Source organism: Hippocampus bargibanti, linkage group LG19, assembly GCF_051943395.1.
Source record: "Hippocampus bargibanti isolate YZ-2025 linkage group LG19, ASM5194339v1, whole genome shotgun sequence".
NCBI lineage: Eukaryota > Metazoa > Chordata > Actinopteri > Syngnathiformes > Syngnathidae > Hippocampus > Hippocampus bargibanti.
In genome coordinates, this window is record NC_142752.1 from 908,004 (window position 1) to 927,918 (window position 19,915).

Below are 19,915 nucleotides of genomic sequence, written 5' to 3' on the forward strand. Positions count from 1 at the left end.
ATTTCAACAACAAAGTACAGTATTTATTTATTTTTATACAGCATGACCTGACAAAAAAGCATTTAAATATATCGTACTGCCTTGAGAGTTTTGAAAGGCGCTTAGAAATTAAATGTACGTATATTATTATTATTGTCCAAACAAATTAGTTGCAGTTCTTAATGACTCCTGCGAGCGGCAGTACTGTGTGAGTTGAAGAAACAACGAGAAGAAGAAAGAGAGGGGAAACACTTGCTTCCCAAACAACCGGAGAAACTCGTGTGGATTAGCTCGTTTATGGTTATAAATATTACAATTTAGTCACATGGACGAAGATTTGACGGTTTGTAACATTCTTCTTTTTTATCGTCATGAAATGATTTCGTTTCGTAACAAGCGAATAAGAGCCCGTTATTATTCGACTTTTATTTTTTAAGAAGGTGGTTGAGTGATGTTTGTTTGCTTTTGGCATCACGAGTTGTTAGAAATACAAGGCGGACCCACAAATATTTTTCTACCCTCAAATATAGGCTAACAACTTGCTATTAGTTGAAGAAACTTTGCGTTGGGCGTAAAAATATGAGCCATCATGACTGCTGAGAGTCACGTGCTTTGTTGCTATACTAACCCGGAAGTGTTGCTTGTATTGATGTGTCGTTCACGAACGAGCCGGATCTCTGAAGTGAACCATGAGAGCCGGTCCGATAAAAAAGAGCCAGAAATGGGAGCCGACTGTTTTTACGGTAGACAGGTGGACAAAATGTTATTAGATTATGCTGTTATTATTATTCAATTTTATTACTAGTTGGTATGATAGCATTATTAATATGAAAAGCAAATTAGTGACAGCTGAAATGGGAAAGTGAAAGTTAGTGGATGCCCTCTGTGCTCTTATAAATCAATACAAATATTTCATTTTGTGTATTTTTTTACATGAGTAATTCGTTTTTCACATAATTGTACATGATTTTTTTGGTAGTTAATTTAAGCAACAAAAACAAAATGAGGAGCCATTTATCTTTTCAGTGAGCCGAGCCAAAAGAACCAACTCTGTGAAAAGAGCCGGAATTCCCATCACAAGTTGCTTCATTGATCAATGTTGAATAATAATAATAATAATAATAATAATAGTACACTCAATGTTTCTTTTTTCACATGCAGGATGGCTACCAGGAGCCGTGTGCGCAATGCGGCTCGGTGGCCTGGGCCGTGTCGGACGGAAATCACTTCTTCTGCGGGTCATGTCACAACGTCATTGAGGTCAACTGCAACATAATCTTCCCCGGTTGCCAAATGTGATATACGGTGCGGCCATGTTTTGAGTCAGGGATTGCAATGGTTGTCTTTTTTTTGTTTTGTTTTGTTCAGAGAATCCACCTGGTGGACGTGCTGACTTGTGCGCCGGGATCATCGCAGATCTCCACCATCAAACAAGGGAGTCGAGTGAAGAGTTCAGGTGGGTGTGCTTAGCATAATAATAATAATAATAATAATAATAATAATAATAATAATCATCATCATCCATTTGATTTCTAAGTGCCTTTCAAAACTCTCAAGATCACTTTACAATCACGGGATAAGTTTTACTCAACCCGGATGTAACTCGGATAGAAAGGTAGCTTGCTAAGAGGCAGCTAATAGATAGCTACATAACTCGGATAGAAAGCTAGCTAGCTAAAAGATAGCTAACAGATAGCTCGCCAGTCCTTCACTCAAATCGGAAGTAACTAAGATAAAAAGCTAATTAGCGAAGCGACAGCTAATTGATAGCTAAGGAACTCAGATAGAAAGGTAGCTAGCTAATAGATAGCTAACAGATAGATAGCTAATTCAAAATGGCCCCCGTGAGGAAAAAGTAACTACAATGTGGCTAATTCAAAATGGCCCCCGTGAGGAAAAAGTAACTACAATGTGGCCCTCCAATCTATATGCATAAAAATATAATGTATTAAATGAAATGGGACAATTATTAAAGGGAAATATTTTGGGGGGGATCTAAAATATCTAAAAAAAATATATGTCACTCCTCACATGAAAAAAAATCTCAAATATTAGCTTTACAACAGCCGCTTGTCCCATTTTGCTTTGACGCTACTTTTCTATTATCTCGCTTTATATTTTAATCATAATAATAACAATAAATTTCATTTATAAGCGCCTTTCAAAACTCTCAAGATCACTTTACAGTTACAGGATAAGTTTTTCTGTGGGTGAGCAGCGGCAGCCACACGCGTCAGCATTCACTCTACCCAGAAATAACTCAAATAGATAGAAAGCTAGCCAACTAGCTAATAGGTACTCAATAGATATCTAGCTAGATAGCCAGCCAGATAGCTATATAGATACTAGATGGCTAGTGAGATAGCTAGCCAGCCATATAGCTAATAGATAGCAAATTGATAGCTAGCCAGCTAGATAGCGATAATATAGTTCTTTAACAACAGCCGAAGCTGTAACAAAGCGCTAACATGGAAAAAAGGGAAATGGTCATTTTAATCCCAGATATTGTATTTACTAGCTATTAGCTATCTATTTGAGTTACTTCTGGGTTAAATTAAATGTCTTCTTCTTCTTCTTATTGAGTTCCTCGCTCTTTTCCCCGATGACCGATATGATGAATGCGTGCGCAGAGCGAGAGTGTCGATGGGTGGCGTGCGAAGGCTTCCAGTTCATCCTGATGAGGCAAGCGGCCGCGCTGATCGACTTGGGCGTCGCATCGAGCTTTAAGGTGGGATTATGGGATGCCGCGAGCGTGGCTCTGATGGGTCTTGTGGTCACAGCGCTGTATTTTTTTTTTAGGATGAGGTCTTATGGCCGCTGTGGCGTCGCTTCCTCCAGATGAGCAGGCAGGCGTACACGGACAACCCCATCAGGAGTGCCAAGTTTAATATGGTGAGCCTCCCGACGTCCGCCATCTTGTCGCTTGTCATGTGTCGTCTATCCAATAGAAACAAATACAGTGATCGGTTAAAGCCGCACGTGATTGGTCAAGATCTGTGGTGGAGGAGGGCGGAGACACACGAAGCAGCGAGTGGGGGGAGGGGTTACAGAAAAAGAAACACACCCATGTGCGAAAGGGAGACGACAGAGCTTGAAACAAAAAAAAACACAAGTAAAAAGGTGAGAACACGGATAGAAAACACAGTGAAATTTGGACTCGTTTCACCTTTATTGATAGTTCAAAGGTAGAGTGTAGACTGCAAGGTTAAAATCTCCCATCAATCAGGCTCCTCAAATAACCCGCACAAGCCATCTGTACAATTTGAAGAGAATTTACAAGCCAGTGAACCAGCTATTAATGAAGTTTCTAGCGTGTCTGCCTGCATCTGTTGCAATATCTCAACTTCTAAGACGTACAACCCCGAGCTCCTTGAAACACTTGATGCAAAAAGCTATCCATTCCATCAAGCCATCAACGACCATCACAAAGGTAAATAAAATGACTTTATTATACATTACTGTTTATTTCTTGTATTACAATACCATAGCACATTTATGATACATAAAATAAGGTATATTGTGTGGAGTTTTAAGGCTTAGAAAATTAGAAAATGATGTTTTATGGGGACCTGGGAACGGATTATTCTCATTTTAATGGTTTCCTATGGGAAATTATTTTTTGGGATACACACTTTTCGCCTTACACACTCTGTCTGGGAACCGATTGAGTTCGTAAGACAAGGCATCACTGTATAGGCAACTATTTATTATTATTTTTATTATTGTTTTTATTTGTTTTGGAGCTTTGTGAAGATTTTGGTCCATATCTAAATTTAGAAAGGTCTCGTTTTAAATCCTGTGATCTACTCTTGTTGCAGAAAACGGTGGACTCTGATTCGGAAAGCGCCGCCGAGTCATCCTACCTATCGGCTAGCGAGACGGACGGCGAGACGTTGCTGACCGACGGGTCCGCATCCCAAACGGGTCAGTACGCCAAAAAATGTGTCCACTCCAGTGCCAGGGTTTTTGTCACTGTCACTCAAATTGCAGGACTCACAGAATATTTAGTTTTCGGACTACATAAACATTCAATGCAGCGTGAAAAAACAATCTTCTTTCATTAGAAAAAAAGAGTTAATTCCTAAATGAGACGGGTCTGGAGTTATATGAGCTTGAAATGGGGGCGGCTGTCCACAATTTATTGAGTTTATATCGCCCTTTAATAACAGCTGAAGCTGGAACAAAGCGCTAACATGTTATCTATTCGCTGGCTATCTATTTGCTATCCATTTGTGATCTATTTGCTATCTATTAGCTACTGGCTAGCGAGCTATGTAGCTGGCTATCTATTAGCTACATGGCTATCTAGCTATTTAGCTAAGTGTCTAGCTGGCTGTCTATTAGCTATCTGTTAGCTAGCTATCGAGCTTTCTATCTATTTGAGTTACTTCTGGGTTGAGTGAATGCTGGCGCATTTGGCTGCCGCTGCTCACCTGCAGAAAAACGGAAGTTGTGACTGTAAAGTGACCTTGATAGTTTTGAAAGGCGCTTAGAAATGACATTTATTATTATTATTATTATTATTATTATTATTATTATTATTATAAAAGGGAAAAGCTGCCCCCTTGTGGAAAACAAAAAAAAAAGATTGTAAGAGGTCTGGCCAGCGCTTTATCAGCACCCAAACAAGAAAAAACCCAAAACCCGAACAAATTCGTGAAAGACGCTCGACGTCATATTTATCAATCCCCGAATCAATTAGCGAATGGCAGTGAATGAGTTCAGGTGTGCCCCACAGGCAGCCAGAGCGATTGGACGAGCGCCTCCCAGGATAGCTCCGCCTCCCAAAAGTCACGCGGCAGGATGCGGCGCGGCGCCATTAGCATGTCCAAGACGCTAGCGCTGATCCATGTGGCGCTGGTGTGGAGCCGCCAGGCGCTAACGCTTAGCGATCTGCTCAGGTGAGCCGCTGTCAATCATTCGGGTTGTGCGGCCATTTTGGAACTTTGCGTCCGTCCTTTCGTCCTCAGGATGGCGAATGACGGGACGCTGCCGTACGTCCACGCCTACCAGGATCTGCCCGAGGAGATGCAGCTAAATGGCGCAGAGGCTGTCATCTTCACCGTGCAGGTTAGCCCCTCCCCCCTCCGCACTTTTTGCACCCCGCCCCACCTCCCTCGGGTATTAATAATAATAATACATTTTAAGTTTGCATGATCTCCCCGCTTCTGCGTGGCTTTTCTCCGGGTAAGAATCATAATAATAATATTGACGGCGCCGATTGTGTTGGCAGAGCGTCCCCACCTACCGCGCGCTGCACCGGGAGGCCCAGAACCTTCTGACCTTCCTGCAACTTCCCGCTTTTCCTCAAATCCGCCGCCAGGACGCGCTGCACCCGGCCATGCTAGGCCTGCGCTATCTGGCCGATGCTAACCTGCCAGGTGAAGGGGGGGGGGCGGGGTTTCTGGCTCGCCAAACAACCGTTCGGCGCCGCCGTCTGCGAGCATTTTGCAAACTCCACGTACTCGATATTACGAATGGAGTCGGTCGGAGGGGACTCTCAAGCAGAAACGATCCATCTAGCTGGCTATTTAGCTATCTAGCTAGCTATCTAACTGGCTCCCTAGCCAGCTATCTAGGTGGCTTCCTAGCTAGCAATTTGTTTGCTATCTATTAGCTATCTAACTAGCGAGCTAGCTATGGATTAGTTATCTCTTAGCTATCTAGCTAGCTTTCTATTTGAGTTACTTCCTGGTTGAGTGAACATGTGGCTGCCGCTGCTCACCCACAGAAAAAACGTATCCTGTGACTGCAAAGTGACCTTGAGAGTTTTGAAAGGCGCTTAGAAATGAAATGGATTATTAAATGAGTAAAGGGAAAAAAAATCTGCATTTAGTCTGAATATTTCATGATTTGTTTAGCTAGCTATTTGCTATCTATTTGCTATCTAGCTGGCTGGCTGGCTATCTACTTAGCTATCGATGAACTATATAGCTATCTAGCTGGCTATCTATTCGCTATATAGCTATCTATTAGCTATGTATTGGCTAGCTAGCTTGCGTTCTATCTATTTGAGTTTCTTCCGGGTTGAGTGAACGCTGGCGCGTGTGGCTGCCGCTGCTCACCCACAAAAAAAATAAAAAAAATGTATCCTGTGACTGTAAAGTGACCTTGAGGGTTGTGAAATGTGCTTAGAAATGAAATGGATTATGATTATTATGAATTTAGATGTCATTGGTGATCATGTAACCATGGCAACCCCGCCTCCTCCTCCAGACGACCTCCAGCCATGGCTGTACGAAGTGATGGAGCGCAGCTGCATGGTTGATGTGACATGCGTGGCGTTGGACGCCTCGAACCGCCCGGTGTTGCCCCAATACGACATCCGGGCCGCCGCCCTCATCATCGTCACCATCAAACTCCTCTTCGGATTGGACGACCGCACCGAATGGTGATGTCACTTCCTGTTTTATCACCCCGTTCACATCCTCGACCTTGTTTTTTTGACCCTCAGGGATTTATCGAACGCCGCCAACGATCTGGTGACCCGCCAACCCGGGATGGTCTTCAGCCTCAGGAAGTGGTACCGCCTGCTGCACGCCGCCATGCTCCGAAAGCAGCGGGAGCGAGATTGCGCCGCCGCCCGGTAAGAAGGCGTGGCATCCGCTATCTATTAGATAGCTAGCTAGCTTTCTATCCGAGTTACTTCCGAATTGAGTGAAGGCCTAGCTAGCTATCTGTTAGCTATTATCCATGCCGGTTCCTTCAACCTGTTTTTTTTTTGGCCTTCTTCAGGAAGCAGTGGAAGGCCACGCCTCTTTTCCCAAACAGGAAGCGCAAATGTATCGTCATGAAAAAGAAAAGTAAGACCAAGTCACCCGCTTCTTTCTATTTGACTTACTTCCGAGTTGAGTGAATGCTGGGGAATGTGGCTGCCGCTAGCTAGCTATTTGCTATCCATTTTTCTGTCTAGTTCCCTGGCCGGCTATCTAGCTAGCTACCTATTAGCGATATTGCTGGCTGACTAGCTATCTAGCTGGCTAGTTATTAGCTATCTGTTGGCTAGCTAGCTATCTATAGAAAAACTGATTCTGTGACTGTAAAGTGACCTTGAGAGTTTTCAAAGGTGCTTATAAATGAAATGGATTATTATTATTATTATTGTTATTATTATTATTATTATTATTATTATTATTATTATTATTATTATTATTATTATGACAAACAGGGCTAGCAACTAGCTCAATGCGCACTTGTTTGTGTGTGTGTGTGTGTGTGTGTTTGTGCCCGTTTTAAGGGATGGCGGAGCAACTGAAGTTGTGTTTTGAGAAATTGTCACGGCGCGACCCTTCCCGGGTTACCCCCGCGACCCCGTCCACTTTCACGTTCTGCTGGGGGGGCGCCGACGGCCCGAGTTTCCGCGCTAGCAACCTGGACGCCGCCGTCACCCTCAAAAAGAAAATCCTGACTCCCGTCAACACCTCATACTGGCACCCACCGCTAGCAAATTGCAAATCACGGTAAGGGCTAGCCGCGCTAGCGTTGTCCTTGCTGATGTGCCACGTGACTTCCTTCTCCGTACAGGAAGTGCGGCGGCCCCTGCGCGGCGGCGATGGAGGCCACGCTGCCGCGATCCTTCCTGTGGTTGCTGCAGTTTTTCAGTTTTTTGTTGCAAGTCGGCCCGCCACACCTGCACCAGGAAGTGATGAACATCGAGAGGCGTCTTGTTGCTACCAAATGTGGTCAAACAAACAGGACTGAATCGACGTGGCCACCATTTTGTGGATGCAAAAGAAGCCTTCGTTGAGCAAATTGCGAGTGTGTTACTCTGTTTGGCCACAAGATGGCGGTAGAGGCGATGGACTCTCCACTACCGCCATCTTGTGGTCAGACAGAGTAATAATAATATAAAAAGATGCTATTTATAAACGCCTTTCAAAGTTCTCAAAGACATGTTACAGTCAGATTTTTTTAGGTTTTAGTAAAGCACATAGCTAGCTAGGTATCGATTGGCTAGCTAGCTAGCTTTCTATCTATTTGAGTTACTTCCGGGTTGAGTGAACACTAGCGCATGTGGCTGCCGCTGCTCAACCACTGGCTACCTAGCTAGCTATCTAGCTGGCTATTTAGCTATCTAGCTAGCTATCTAACTGGCTACCGAGCTAGCTATCTAAGTAGCTTCCTAGCTAGCTAGCGATTTGCTATCAGGTATCCTAACTTGTGAGCTCCCTATGTAGTAGTTATCTATTAGCTATCTAGCCAGCTATCTAGGTAGCTTCCTAGCTAGCTAGCGATTTGCTATCAGGTATCTAACTTGTGAGCTCCCTATGTATTAGTTATCTATTAGCTATCTAAGTAGCTTCCTAGCTAGCTAGCTATTTGTTATCTAACTAGTGAGCTCGCTATGTATTAGTTATCTATTAGCTATCTAGCTTTCTGCGGGTGAGCAGCGGCAGCCACACGCACTCAACCCGGAAGTAACAAAGTAAAAAAAGAACAAAAACATATTTGTTATTTAGTTTTTTTGAGAAAAACTTATCCTGTGACTGTAAAGTTACCTTAAGAGTTTTGAAAGGCGCTTATAAATGAAATGTATTATTATTATTGTCAATAAATACAGATAGTGTTTGTAATGTACGTTGTTGATAGTATATTTTGATTATTAACTGGTATTTTGTTTATGTATTTCGCTTGTGGGAGTTTTTAGTATTCATATTTTTGTATAGGGGCGGATGAAGGAATAACGAGCAGTGATTTAACTCTTCCGGTCACGTGACGCGCGGGAACGTGCCAAAACAGCGACGCGCGGCGTGTGCACGGCACGCGCCGGTTCACGGGGTTCATCGAGTTCAAGGCGACACCACTGACTCCTCGGGCCCGCCCCCTACAGCCGCCTCCCGCCAATGACATCTCGGCCACGCCCTACCCCGCCGCCTATTGGTCGAGGCATATTACACCTTTCCCGCCTATTGGCCGCCGCTCCCCGTTCTTTTTGTTTTTTTTTTCCTCCTTTCTCTTCCCTCCCTTTTTGCTTCTCTGAGTTGTTATTGTCTTTGGAGCCGCAGCTGGAACGCGAGCGCCCGCACGCCCGCCAGTGTCGCCGGCCGGCCCGGCGGATCCTCCCGAGCAGCGCCCCTCCACCCTCCAGCCTCCAGCCTCGGATCCACCCCGGCGACTCTTGCTGCTTCCCCCCCCTACCCGGCCATGTTGCTCTCCCGCCAGGTGAGACGAGTGTGAGCCTCTCGCCGCTTGTCTTGAGGTTATCTCGGGCGGGTTCACGTCAGGTCACTCGCGCTTGAATTGACCTCGCATGACGCTCGCTCGTCTTCCTCCGCCGTCGTCGCCGCGATGTTGACAAAATAGTTCGTAGGCTCGCACTAACTTGCAGTTGGCATTTTCAGAATCTGAATCAATTTTATTGGCCAAGTATGTAGAACACACAAGGGATTTGTTTCCGGTAGAACACGCTGCACTCGTATCCTAAAAAAATGGAGGTACTATACTGTTCTATTTTAATGCACTTTGTCGAAATGCAAATGGCACCCCCCCCCCCCCCAAAAAAAAAAAAAACGATTAATCCGCCGAGACGTTGTCTGCCCTTTGTCTCCAAGTAGCCTAATGATGACCGGCAGGCAGTCACTCCCAATTGTTTGTCTTTCTTCGGCTTCCGTCGGTGCGACCAATCAATTGTTCATCATCAAGTGCCTTGACATTGACTGGAGACCATTTTGCTTTTTTCACCTCATCTGCCCCCTCCAACATGGACGTCCAACAAGTCCGCTGGTGACAACTTGCGGCATTCCAATTGTACATCTGCGTCCAGTTCAGGGTGTACCTTTATCTGTCAATCAAATGGGATACATTGCTTTAAACAGGAAAAAAATAAGACCTTGTTCTACTTTTCCAATATCAGAAAAAAAAGAAGTTAAATGTGCAAAACGAGCTGTATAGGAATGAAATACCACAAAAGAGAAACATCATCACATCACCCAAATTGAGTTAGTAAACTTAAATTAGCTATCCATTAGATAGCTGGTTAGCTATTGGCTGGCTAGCTGTGATCTGGCTAGCTGGTGGCTATCTGGCTATCTTCGCTATTTATTTGCTATCCATTAGCTAGCTAGCTAGCTTTCGAGCTATTTGATCATCTGGCTGCCGCTGCTCACCCACAAAAAAACATTATCCTGTGACTGTAAAGTGACCTTGAGAGTTTTGAAAGGCGCTTAGAAATGAAATTTGAAATTATTGTTATTATTATTATTATTATTATTATTATTATTATTATTGTTATTATTATTATTATTATTTATTAATCACTTATGACCCCCCAGGTGGACTTGGAGGCGGCTGAGGCGCTGCTCAGCATGAGCTTCTGGGGTCAAAGTTGGCCGGAGCCCCGCCCACTGACTCCCACCTCCGACTCATGTGACTCTGCCCCCCCCAACCCGCACAGGGTGGCCTCAGCCAATGAGATGGTGGCGTTGTCATCACTGGTGAGAGCGCACGCCGACATTCAAGGTTGCAATCGGTGATTGGTCATTTACAGTACGGGGGGGGGGGGTGCGGGGGGTGCAATTGGGTTGCGATCTGGCCGAAAGGACCCGCTGATGTCATGATGCGTACTTGCAGTGCATGACGCCGCCTCGCAGTCCCAGCTCAGGTGAGCCCGATGGCGCCTCATCCATCCCACGCCGCCATCAAGAGGGCTCGGGTGCAACTTCGGTCGCCATCGCGTCACGCCATCACGCCGAAAACAGACAGGAAGCGCCACTCGCCCCCGCGGGGGTTTCCTCGCCATCTTCCTCGCCGCCACCCCTCGTCTCGCCGCTCCTGTGCCAGCTTTTTCCGCTAGGTGGGCGTCCAACCCTGGTCTCCGCTTTGCCGCGGGGCGCCGTGGTGCTGGTTGTCCCGCCCACCCGAACGCCAATGATGGCGGGCTCCGCCAAGCTCCTCCCCCTGGCGCCGACGCCGATGTTCTCGCCGCCTGGCAGCGTCGGGTTGGACTTGACGCGCCGACGCAACTACGTGTGCGACTTCCCGGGATGCCGCAAGACGTACTTTAAGAGCTCGCACCTCAAAGCGCACCTGCGCACGCACACGGGTAGGCCACGCCCCCTTCTCCGATCTTTCTTTTGTGACATCGCAGGTGTTCAAGTTAAGGCCCGGGGGCCAAATCTGGCCCGCCACCTCATTTTATTCGGCCTGCCAAAGCGAATCAAACTTTCTAAAATGTTATGCTCAACTATCAAGCTAGCTAGTAAGATATCGATCAGGCTAGCTAGCAAGCTATCTATCAAGATAGCTAGCAACCTATCTATCAAGCTAGCTAGCAAGCTATTTATAAAGCTAGCTAGCATGCTAGCTAGTTCTCTTTCTAATCAGCTAGCTAGCTAATCCCTTACATCATGTGTCCAAGTACTTGTTGTGACCGATTAGCAAGATAACAAAAATGCATTTGTTGTTCTTTTTTTGACAGGCGAGAAGCCATTCAGCTGCCGCTGGGAAGGTTGCGACAAAAAATTTGCCCGATCCGACGAACTTTCCCGCCACCGCCGCACACACACCGGTGAAAAGAAATTTGCCTGCGCCATCTGCGCACGTCGCTTCATGCGTAGCGACCACCTGACCAAACACACGCGCAGACACGCCAGCGCCAAGAGATCGGTCGCCGCCGCCGCCGCCACTCAAGACTCAGGTGCACTTCCCCTTAGCCTCAACGTCACTTTCGGGTGGTCTGAGGGGGAGGAGCCTCACACTTGTAAGTAACTCCGCCTATTTTGTAGTCCAAATCCTCATCACAACTTTTTCAACTTTGACCTCAGAGCGACCTCTGGTAGATGCTCACTAACATGATTGTCGCACACTGGTGACCTTTTGTGCAAAAAAAATCATCTGGCAGAGGTCATAAAACGGATAAAAGACACTTCACTCAGGATTGTTTTGTTCCCAATTTATTGACGACAACAAGATGGCGGCCAGCTGCTTGTTCACGGACACAATGTAACATTGCACTACTTTTTTTTTTTACATTAAAACCTTGTTTTTGTAATATTTCCTGTCATGTTTGTATTCAAAATGTTTACTATATTGTTACATTTGTGTACCAAAGCAAAAAAAAAATGTCATATTTGCTTCTCAATGTACATCATTTTACTTGTTTGTGTATTTCCACCATAAACTGTTGATGTTTTCAATGTGATACTAGCCACTGCTACTAGTACGATGACGATGTATGATTTCATGAATATTTTGTTGATGTAGCCTGGATGAAAATACCTCATGTTATTGCTTGTGTAGGATAATAAGTTGTTTTTTATATATAATAAATTGTACAGCGAGACATAACGTGGCTTTAATAATAATAATAATAATAATTAATAATACATTTCATTTACAAGCACCTTTCAAAACTCTCAAGGTCACTTTACAGTCACAGGATCGTGTTTTCTGCGGGTGAGCAGCGGCAGCCACATGAGCCAGCGTTCACTCAACCCGGATGGAACTTAAATAGATAGAAAGCTAGCTCGCTAGCTAAGAGATAGCTAATAGATAGACAGCTAGCTAGACAGCCATATAACTAATAAATAGGCAGCTACATAGCTAGCTAGCTAGCCAGCTAATAGATAGCAAATGGATAGTCAGCTAGGTAGCTAGCTAGTAGCCACCTTCAAGTCCAATCTCAAAACCCACCTATTTAAAATAGCATTTTCTGTGTAGCTCTCTCTCTTGTGTCTATTTATAATTGTATTTTATTTATTGTATTCTATTTGTGATTGTATTTTATTTATTATAGTACCTATGCTAGTCTGTGACTGTAAAGTGTCCTTGAGAGCTTTGAAAGGCGCTTAAAATGTAATGTATTATTATTATTATTATTAATTATCATTACAATGGCTTTGCCTTAACGGAAAAAAACAGAATAATGTTCGTATGTTTTATATCAAAACTCCGTTTTGTTTCTTTGCATTTCATACGATAGCATTCATTGCTCCTGCATGGATGAAATGAAATGTTTCGGAACAACATTTGAACGCACCGTCCATTTTCCCGCCGCGTTGAGTGACGTCAAAAATGGAGTAAATTCCGATTGGTCGTTTGACAGCGTCGTGAGTTAAAGAGACAGCACGAGTGAGCCATCCTATTGGTCCGCTGCGTGCCGCGCGCCAAGATATAAAAAAAAAGACCGGTCGCTTCGAGTTGCTTTGTGTCTTCCGGACACTTTTCAGCTCAACTCCTCTTAAGGCGTCCGCCCTTTGTAGAGGCAGCGTGCAAAAATGCAATCTGTGCGAGCGACTCTTTCCCCCTCGAAGATGAACAAGATGAAGGCGGACGTCGGCAGGATGTCGCTGGACAAAGAAAACACGGTGAGCGAGCGACTAAGGGAATAAACGTCAAAATATTTCCGAGTTGAAATTACTCAAGTCGCCTTTTTTTTAATGTCTGGCAGCCTCCAAGCCTGAACACGGCGCGGATTTTGCCGTCGAAAACTGCGCGCAAAATCTTCGCCGAGTCGCCGGTAAGTGACGTCACATGCCTCGCACAGTTTTGTTTTCGCTCACCGTCGGTGAAATAGTTTTTAATAAAAATACATTTTATTTATAAGCGCCTTTTAAAGCTATCAGGGACACTTTACAGTCACAGGATAAGTTTTTCTGTGGTTTTTGCTTCTCGGCAAAATCAGCCGAATTCCAGGGGCAAAATCCTCGCCGAGTCGCTGGTAAGTGACGTCCCAGGTTAGCCACCTTGGCTTGCCAGCGTTTTGTTTTCAGTAACTGTCGTCCAAAGAGTTTTAACGATAATAAGAATGCATTTTATTTATAAGCGGCTTTCAAAACTCTTAAGGACACTTAAGAGTTTTTTAAGAGTCACAGTTTTGCGCTTAATTTTCATGTTTGCTCAAACTGTTGCTTGTTTTCCCGGGCGGCCATTTTGGACCCATTTAGTGAGATGGCGACTGTGAAGGATTTTTTATAATGTATTTTTACTCCAAGTGAATGGTCTTATTTTTTTTTCGAGAAATTATTTTTTCTACAATATTGTGATTGAATGTGTGATTATTTGTTTCTTCCAATTTTTCTTTGTGTTCCAGCCGAAAGAGGTGAAAAAGAACCGGAGCAGGGAGGCGGAGCCTCTGCTGAAGGACAACCCGCGCCGCTTTGTCATCTTCCCCATCCAATACCACGACATCTGGCGCATGTACAAGAAGGCCGATGCCTCTTTCTGGACCGCCGAGGAGGTCCGCTCGCAACCGTACCCGTCCGCACGCGCGCGTGGCGTGCTAACGCGCGCCTGTTTGTGTGTAGGTGGACCTGTCCAAGGACGCACAGGACTGGGAAGTTCTGAAAGAAGACGAGAGGTTCTTCATCTCTCACGTGTTGGCCTTCTTTGCGGCCAGCGACGGCATCGTCAACGAAAACCTGGTGAGGCGAGAGGGCGAGTTGCTCAAGGGCCGGCGAAGGAGGGCAGGAAACGCTGACGGGCGGCGTTGCGCCTGCGTGCGTGCGTCCACCAGGCGAACGCGTGGTGGCCTTCGCCGCCGTGGAGGGCATCTTCTTCTCCGGTTCCTTCGCCGCCATCTTCTGGCTGAAGAAACGCGGCCTGATGCCCGGACTCACTTTCTCCAACGAGGTCGGGCTCGGCGTCCTTTTCACCGATGGCGCGTCTTCCTGCTCGGCGTCTTTAACGCGCCGCTGCGCTTTCAGGGTCTCCACTGCGACTTTGCCTGTCTGATGTTCAAGCACCTGGTCCACAAGCCGTCGGTGAGCACGGTGACGTCCATCATCAGGAACGCCGTGGAGATCGAGCAGGTGAGCACCGACCGCCCGCCCCCTTTTGTGTGGCTGCCGCTGCTCACCCACAGGAGAAAAAACGTATCCTGTGACCTTGAGAGTTTTGAAAGGCGCTTAGAGATGAAATGGATTCTTCTTCTTCTTATTTTAGGAGTTCCTGACGCAGGCGCTGCCCGTCAAGCTAATCGGGATGAACTGCGAGCTAATGAAGCGCTACATCGAGTTTGTGGCCGACCGCCTCATGATGGAGCTCGGCTTCGCCAAGGTAATTCGGTCGGCGAGGGGGTCAAGGGTCGTTTTGGGGGCGGCCGTCGTGATGAGAAGCGCAGGGGTCCGGACCTCAGCCGATCATGGGGGCTGAGCGTCGTCGCCCGCGTCACGCCGCGGGGCGCGTGGCCCGGCGGCGGGCGCTAGGCGGCGACGCGACACAGACGCCCGACTGAACGGTCGCCAGGGCCTTGACGAACGCTTCCGGCGTCCAGTCCGTTCGTCTCATGGTCGCTTTATGTCTTTGCGTAGCTGTTCTGCGTGGAGAACCCCTTCGACTTCATGGAGAACATCTCGCTGGAGGGGAAGACCAACTTCTTCGAGAAGCGCGTCGGCGAGTACCAGAGGATGGGCGTCATGGCCGCCAACAACGCCAAAACGGCTAACGCCTTCACGCTGGACGCTGACTTCTGAGCCCCAAAGCTGATTTAAAGTTGTTTTTTTATGAATTTGTATACAGATTTTTTTAGTGTTTGTACATTGTATATTAAATATAATATTTAAATCAACTTTTTACACATTTGATCTATATTTACAAAAAGTATAAAGATGGAAAACTGTCGTGGAAAAATAAAGACGAAAAAACCGCTCGTTTCGATCTCGCGAGAACAACCGTCAATTGATAGACGAGTGCAAATCACGTGATGACATAAGCGGAAGTAAAGCGACTTTTTTAAAAAAAGGAAAATGGCTATTAGTCCATGCAGACAAAACTTTGTCAAACCGGTGAGTTCTGTTTTGTTTCGATCTTGACTTTTGTTTAGCTTTAACCGAGACCACAACCTTACTCGTTTAGTTTTTGACGCTTTTTTTTATCGTCGAGTAACGCCCAACTCACTTGACGCTACTCTGAACCCTTTTACACAACCACCAAAAAAAAACGTTCTTTTTTAATATATTTGCTTAAAGAAACAGTCGATCAGTTTCGGTCCCATTATCGGTTAGTATTAAAAATGACAAAAACGGAAAAAAAAACAGTTTTTGGCACTCGTAAATTTCTGACATCGGATCCATTGACTTTTTGTATTGGGGCGTCGCCATTTTGTATTTTTAAAACGTAACATTTTGAGCGTGAGTCGCTTGTGTGTGTTGCAATCCATTTCATTTTCATTTATTAATTTCTTTTTGACCCCAAAAAAATTATATTGAGAGGACAGATATTTACGTCGAGTTCAATGCTTTCAAAAGTCCACCAAGTGGACACTGGTGATGTGTCGTTCGCGAACGAGCCGGTCATCTGAAGTGAACAAAGAGGTGGTTCCTAACAAGGAGCCAGAAATGGGAGCCGACTTTTTTGTCCACTTTTCCCCGCCCCCAGTCTTCGGTTAAAGCCGCACGTTATTGGTCGATATCCGCGGTAGAGGAGGGGAAAATTACAGACACGCAGCAGTGAAAAGGTGGACAAATGTTATCGCATTATGCTGTTATTATTCAATCATGATATTTTCTACTCGTTGGTATGATAGCATTATTAATATGAAAATCAAATTAGTGACAGCTGATCACCGGACCAGAGTAACCACAGGGAAAGCTAAAGTTAGTGAATATTCTCTGTGCACATATAAATCAAGCCATATACATAAAAATATTTGATGTAGTGTATTTTTTTACATGAGTAATTCGTTTTTCAAATAATTTTACATGATTTTTGGTTGTTAGTTAATTTTCGCAACAAAAAAAACAAACTGAGGAGCTAAAAGAGCCGGATTTTTTTAGTGAGCCGAGTCAAAAGAACCAGCTCTCTGAAAAGAGCCGGAATTCACATCATTAGTGGACACGCCCTTCAAGGGGGAGGAGCAAAAGGCGTGGTCCCGTGACGTCATTCCACAATTTCCGCATTTTGATGTCGGCCTTCTCCACAGGCGCTTCCGTTCTCATGGACCATCCGAGGTGGACTCCTTCCCGGCGAGATGATCCTCATCCAGGGATCGCTACCTTCTGATGCAGACAGGTCGGCCGCCTTTTCCTCACCCGCTAAACTCCTCGCCTTCTTCCTCTTCCTCGTTTTCCTTTTCCTGACTTCTCAATCAATGCGAATTCTTTCTAGATGGCTTGTGCAAAAATGGCCACTTCAGTGCCAGGGTTTTTGTCATTCTCACTGGAATTGCAGGCCGCACAGAATATTGACTTTTAGGTCGACATAGAACATAATTGGTTCCCAGAAAGTGTGTGTAAGGTGACAAGTGTGTCTTCCAAACATTAATTTCCCATAGGATACCATTGAAACGAGAATAATCCGTTCCCTGGTCCCCATAAAACATAATTTTCTACTAAATAAGCTTTAAAACTACACAAAATAGACCTTATTTTATGTGTAATAAATGTGATATTGTATTGTAATTAAAGAAATAAACGGTACTATTTAATAAAGTCGTTTTATTTACCTTTGTCCATAATGATACGCATACGGGTACATACATTATATCAGATATCTAGCTAGCAAGCTAGCTAATAGCTATCGATTACCTAGTTAGTTTCAATCTATTTGAGTTGTTCTGGCACTTTAGCAAGAATCGTGGAATTTCATAAGTTTGATTTCCTTTCGCGGGCCGAATAGAATGAGGTGGCGGGCCAGATTTGGCCCCCGGGCCTTGACTTTGACACCAGTTCCGTCTCCCCTGGGCAGGTTCCAGGTGGACCTTACGTGCGGCAGTAGCGTGCGTCCGCGCGCCGACGTGATCTTCCACTTGAACCCACGCGTGAAGAAAGGTCAGGTGGTGTGCAACACGCTGCAGGCGGGCCGCTGGGGTCGCGAGGAGATCCTTCAACGCATGCCCTTCGCCCGCGACGCCCCCTTCGAGTTGGTGCTGCTCGCCCTCGCCGACCGCTTCAAGGTGACGCTTTGTTCCACGATTGGATCATCATCATCATCATCATCGTTATTATGATGCTTCCTGAAGAGGTTTGGAGTTAGCGGGTATTGCCGCTCGGCTCATGCGTTTCACCGCTGCGGCCTGCAGGTGGCGGTCAACGGCGCTCACCTGCTGGACTACAAACACCGACTGGCGCTGGAGCGGGTGGACACGCTGGCCATGTCGGGAACGGTCCAAGTGGACGTCGTGGCCGTTGTGCCGACATCTGTGAGCAAGACGCCGTCGGGTCGGTGAGCTAAAGGCCCGCCACGCCGCTAACCTTGTCAACTTTCACAGACATCTTCATCGCTGGGCGGCGCGGCGGTCGAGGGGGAGGCCGGGCGATCGCGTTCGGCAGATAACGACGCTAGCTCGCACGTGCTCGTTATGTCAGCTGACCCGGTAAAAAGCAACTTTATTTGGAGCGCTTTTCTAATCATAGATTCACTCAACCCGGAAGTTAATAGAAAGCTAGCTAGTAGATAGTTAATAGATAGCCAACCGATAGCTAGCCACCTAGATAGCTCCATAGCTAATAGCTTGCTAACTAGATAGGTAGTTAGCTAATACACTGCATGTCACTATTAAATACACAGATAGAAAGCCAGCTAGTAGATGGCCAACAGATAGCTAGCTAGATAGCTCGCCACTTAGATTGCTATATAGCTAACAGATAGCTGGCTAGATAGCTAGTTAGCTAATATACTGAATGTCACTAATTTGATAAATAAATAAACAATAATAATATTAAAAACAATACATTTGATTTCTAAGCGCCTTTCAAAACATTTTTGGTTGTTTGGACCGGTTGAGTTTCTGCCGATAAATTGTATTTTCCTTCAATCTAACTCAAAATATCAACAAAGTTGCAAACATGCGACATACCATTTTATGCCACTAGGTGGTAGTAAAGTTCTTCAACGTACCTTGAAGCAGATTGTTCATATTCAGATAATGGCCACGTATGTATGCGTATCATAATGGTCAATAAAACGACTTTATGATACAGTACAGTTAATTACAATACAATGGCATATTTATTATACATAAAATAAGGCACATTTTGTGTCGTTTTTAAGGCTTATTGAGTAGAAAATTATGTTTTATGGGGACCTGGGAACGGATTATTCTCATTTTAATGGTTTCCTATGGGAAATTAATATTTGGCAGACGAACTTTTTGCCTGACATCACAGGACAATATTGTACATTTTGATCATTTATTTGACGCAATAGTGCCATTAATTTTATGATTAATTTTGAATTATGTCCACGCGCAGCACGGCGGCTTTTGGGGCGAGTTGCCGGGCGGACTCCGTGTGGGCAGCACCATCGCCATCCGCGGACATGTCAATCAAGGGGCGGAGAGGTACTCGCACCCCATCCCGCAAAGGCGGCTGTTACCATGACAACAATGTCCACGCGTGCGTTTGATTGACAGGTTTGCCGTCAACCTGCAGGCGGGCGACGGCGGCGACACGGCGTTGCACGTCAACCCTCGCTTCAAACACAAAACCACGGTGCTCAACTCCTTCCTGAGCGGCTCCTGGGGGCCCGAGGAACGGCGAGGGGGAGGGGACACCTTCCCCTTTGAACCCGGATCCTACTTTGAGGTCACCAAAAAACACATGACAAGCTTCCCGTCCGCCATTTTATTCACGCCCGCTTATCGTCGCCCCGTTCAGATGATCATCCGGTGCGACCCGGACGGGTTCCGCGTGGCCGTCAACGGCGTCCATCAACTGGATTACAAGTACCGAGTCCAGAATCTGCTCAGCCTCACGCGGTTGCAAGTGACGGGCGACCTGTCGCTGATGGACGCCAGGATGATGTGATGTCATCAACGCAAGGTCGGGATGTCTTAATAATATAAATAAGAATACATTTCATTTATAAGCGCCTTTTAAAACTCTCAAGGTCACTTTACAGTCACAGGATCAGTTTTTCTGTGGGTGAGCAGCGGCAGCCACGTGCGCCAGCTAGATATTACATAGCCAATAGACAGCTAAGATTGTTGACATTGATGGTGCCCAATCACTTGTTGTAGATGGAGGTCAAATGATCACTCGTTGGCGTCTGTACAATTTAA

The 19,915-nt window shown here is 45.6% G+C and overlaps 4 protein-coding genes across 6 annotated transcripts; all 4 read left to right on the forward strand.

Annotated features, from left to right (window-relative positions):
* Positions 1-201: 201 nt before the first annotated feature.
* taf1b (TATA box binding protein (Tbp)-associated factor, RNA polymerase I, B) lies at positions 202-8,541 on the forward strand. Of its 3 annotated transcripts, XR_016118481.1 has the most exons (15): positions 202-322; positions 1,141-1,239; positions 1,348-1,435; positions 2,610-2,707; positions 2,779-2,871; positions 3,798-3,903; positions 4,718-4,880; positions 4,950-5,049; positions 5,213-5,360; positions 6,196-6,370; positions 6,434-6,565; positions 6,715-6,782; positions 7,217-7,439; positions 7,504-8,093; positions 8,191-8,541. XR_016118481.1 is itself a non-coding variant. In XM_089022121.1 (14 exons), the coding sequence occupies exons 1-14, from the start codon at positions 305-307 to the stop codon at positions 7,724-7,726; spliced, it is 1,734 nt and encodes a 577-aa protein (XP_088878247.1). In that variant the 5' UTR covers positions 202-304; the 3' UTR covers positions 7,727-8,541. The 3 variants fall into 3 exon arrangements, 1 of the variants encoding a protein (XP_088878247.1); XM_089022121.1 differs by having other exon boundaries at positions 7,504-8,541; XR_016118482.1 differs by lacking the exons at positions 7,504-8,093; positions 8,191-8,541 and having other exon boundaries at positions 6,434-6,573; positions 7,217-7,287.
* Positions 8,542-8,985: 444 nt separating this feature from the next.
* LOC148883454 (uncharacterized) lies at positions 8,986-12,274 on the forward strand. The gene is made up of 4 exons (XM_089022122.1): positions 8,986-9,141; positions 10,251-10,412; positions 10,549-11,020; positions 11,396-12,274. The coding sequence occupies exons 1-4, from the start codon at positions 9,124-9,126 to the stop codon at positions 11,683-11,685; spliced, it is 942 nt and encodes a 313-aa protein (XP_088878248.1). The 5' UTR covers positions 8,986-9,123; the 3' UTR covers positions 11,686-12,274.
* Positions 12,275-13,101: 827 nt separating this feature from the next.
* LOC148883455 (ribonucleoside-diphosphate reductase subunit M2-like) lies at positions 13,102-15,550 on the forward strand. The gene is made up of 7 exons (XM_089022731.1): positions 13,102-13,283; positions 13,367-13,435; positions 14,009-14,155; positions 14,223-14,418; positions 14,548-14,726; positions 14,860-14,973; positions 15,228-15,550. Exons 1-7 carry the CDS (start codon positions 13,194-13,196, stop codon positions 15,387-15,389), a joined length of 957 nt encoding a protein of 318 aa, XP_088878857.1. The 5' UTR covers positions 13,102-13,193; the 3' UTR covers positions 15,390-15,550.
* Positions 15,551-15,607: 57 nt separating this feature from the next.
* On the forward strand, positions 15,608-19,861 carry LOC148883456 (galectin-8-like). Its single transcript, XM_089022347.1, has 8 exons — positions 15,608-15,701; positions 16,838-16,926; positions 17,602-17,809; positions 17,936-18,055; positions 18,125-18,229; positions 19,107-19,195; positions 19,268-19,439; positions 19,512-19,861. The coding sequence occupies exons 1-8, from the start codon at positions 15,663-15,665 to the stop codon at positions 19,659-19,661; spliced, it is 972 nt and encodes a 323-aa protein (XP_088878473.1). The 5' UTR covers positions 15,608-15,662; the 3' UTR covers positions 19,662-19,861.
* The last annotated feature ends 54 nt before the right edge of the window (positions 19,862-19,915 follow it).

Coding starts and splice junctions, on each gene's coding strand:
- taf1b (XM_089022121.1), top strand. Junction 4,881..4,949: donor ACGCTTAGCGATCTGCTCAG/GTGAGCCGCTGT, acceptor TTTCGTCCTCAG/GATGGCGAATGACGGGACGC. Junction 7,440..7,503: donor CTAGCAAATTGCAAATCACG/GTAAGGGCTAGC, acceptor TTCTCCGTACAG/GAAGTGCGGCGGCCCCTGCG.
- LOC148883454 (XM_089022122.1), top strand. Junction 10,413..10,548: donor TGGTGGCGTTGTCATCACTG/GTGAGAGCGCAC, acceptor GCGTACTTGCAG/TGCATGACGCCGCCTCGCAG. Junction 11,021..11,395: donor GCACCTGCGCACGCACACGG/GTAGGCCACGCC, acceptor TTTTTTTGACAG/GCGAGAAGCCATTCAGCTGC.
- LOC148883455 (XM_089022731.1), top strand. CDS start 13,194: ATGCAATCTGTGCGAGCGACTCTTTCCCCCTCGAAGATGAACAAGATG. Junction 14,419..14,547: donor GCGGCGTTGCGCCTGCGTGC/GTGCGTCCACCA, acceptor TTCTCCAACGAG/GTCGGGCTCGGCGTCCTTTT. Junction 14,974..15,227: donor TGGAGCTCGGCTTCGCCAAG/GTAATTCGGTCG, acceptor GTCTTTGCGTAG/CTGTTCTGCGTGGAGAACCC.
- LOC148883456 (XM_089022347.1), top strand. CDS start 15,663: ATGGCTATTAGTCCATGCAGACAAAACTTTGTCAAACCG. Junction 18,230..19,106: donor TCGTTATGTCAGCTGACCCG/GTAAAAAGCAAC, acceptor GTCCACGCGCAG/CACGGCGGCTTTTGGGGCGA. Junction 19,196..19,267: donor GTCAATCAAGGGGCGGAGAG/GTACTCGCACCC, acceptor TTTGATTGACAG/GTTTGCCGTCAACCTGCAGG.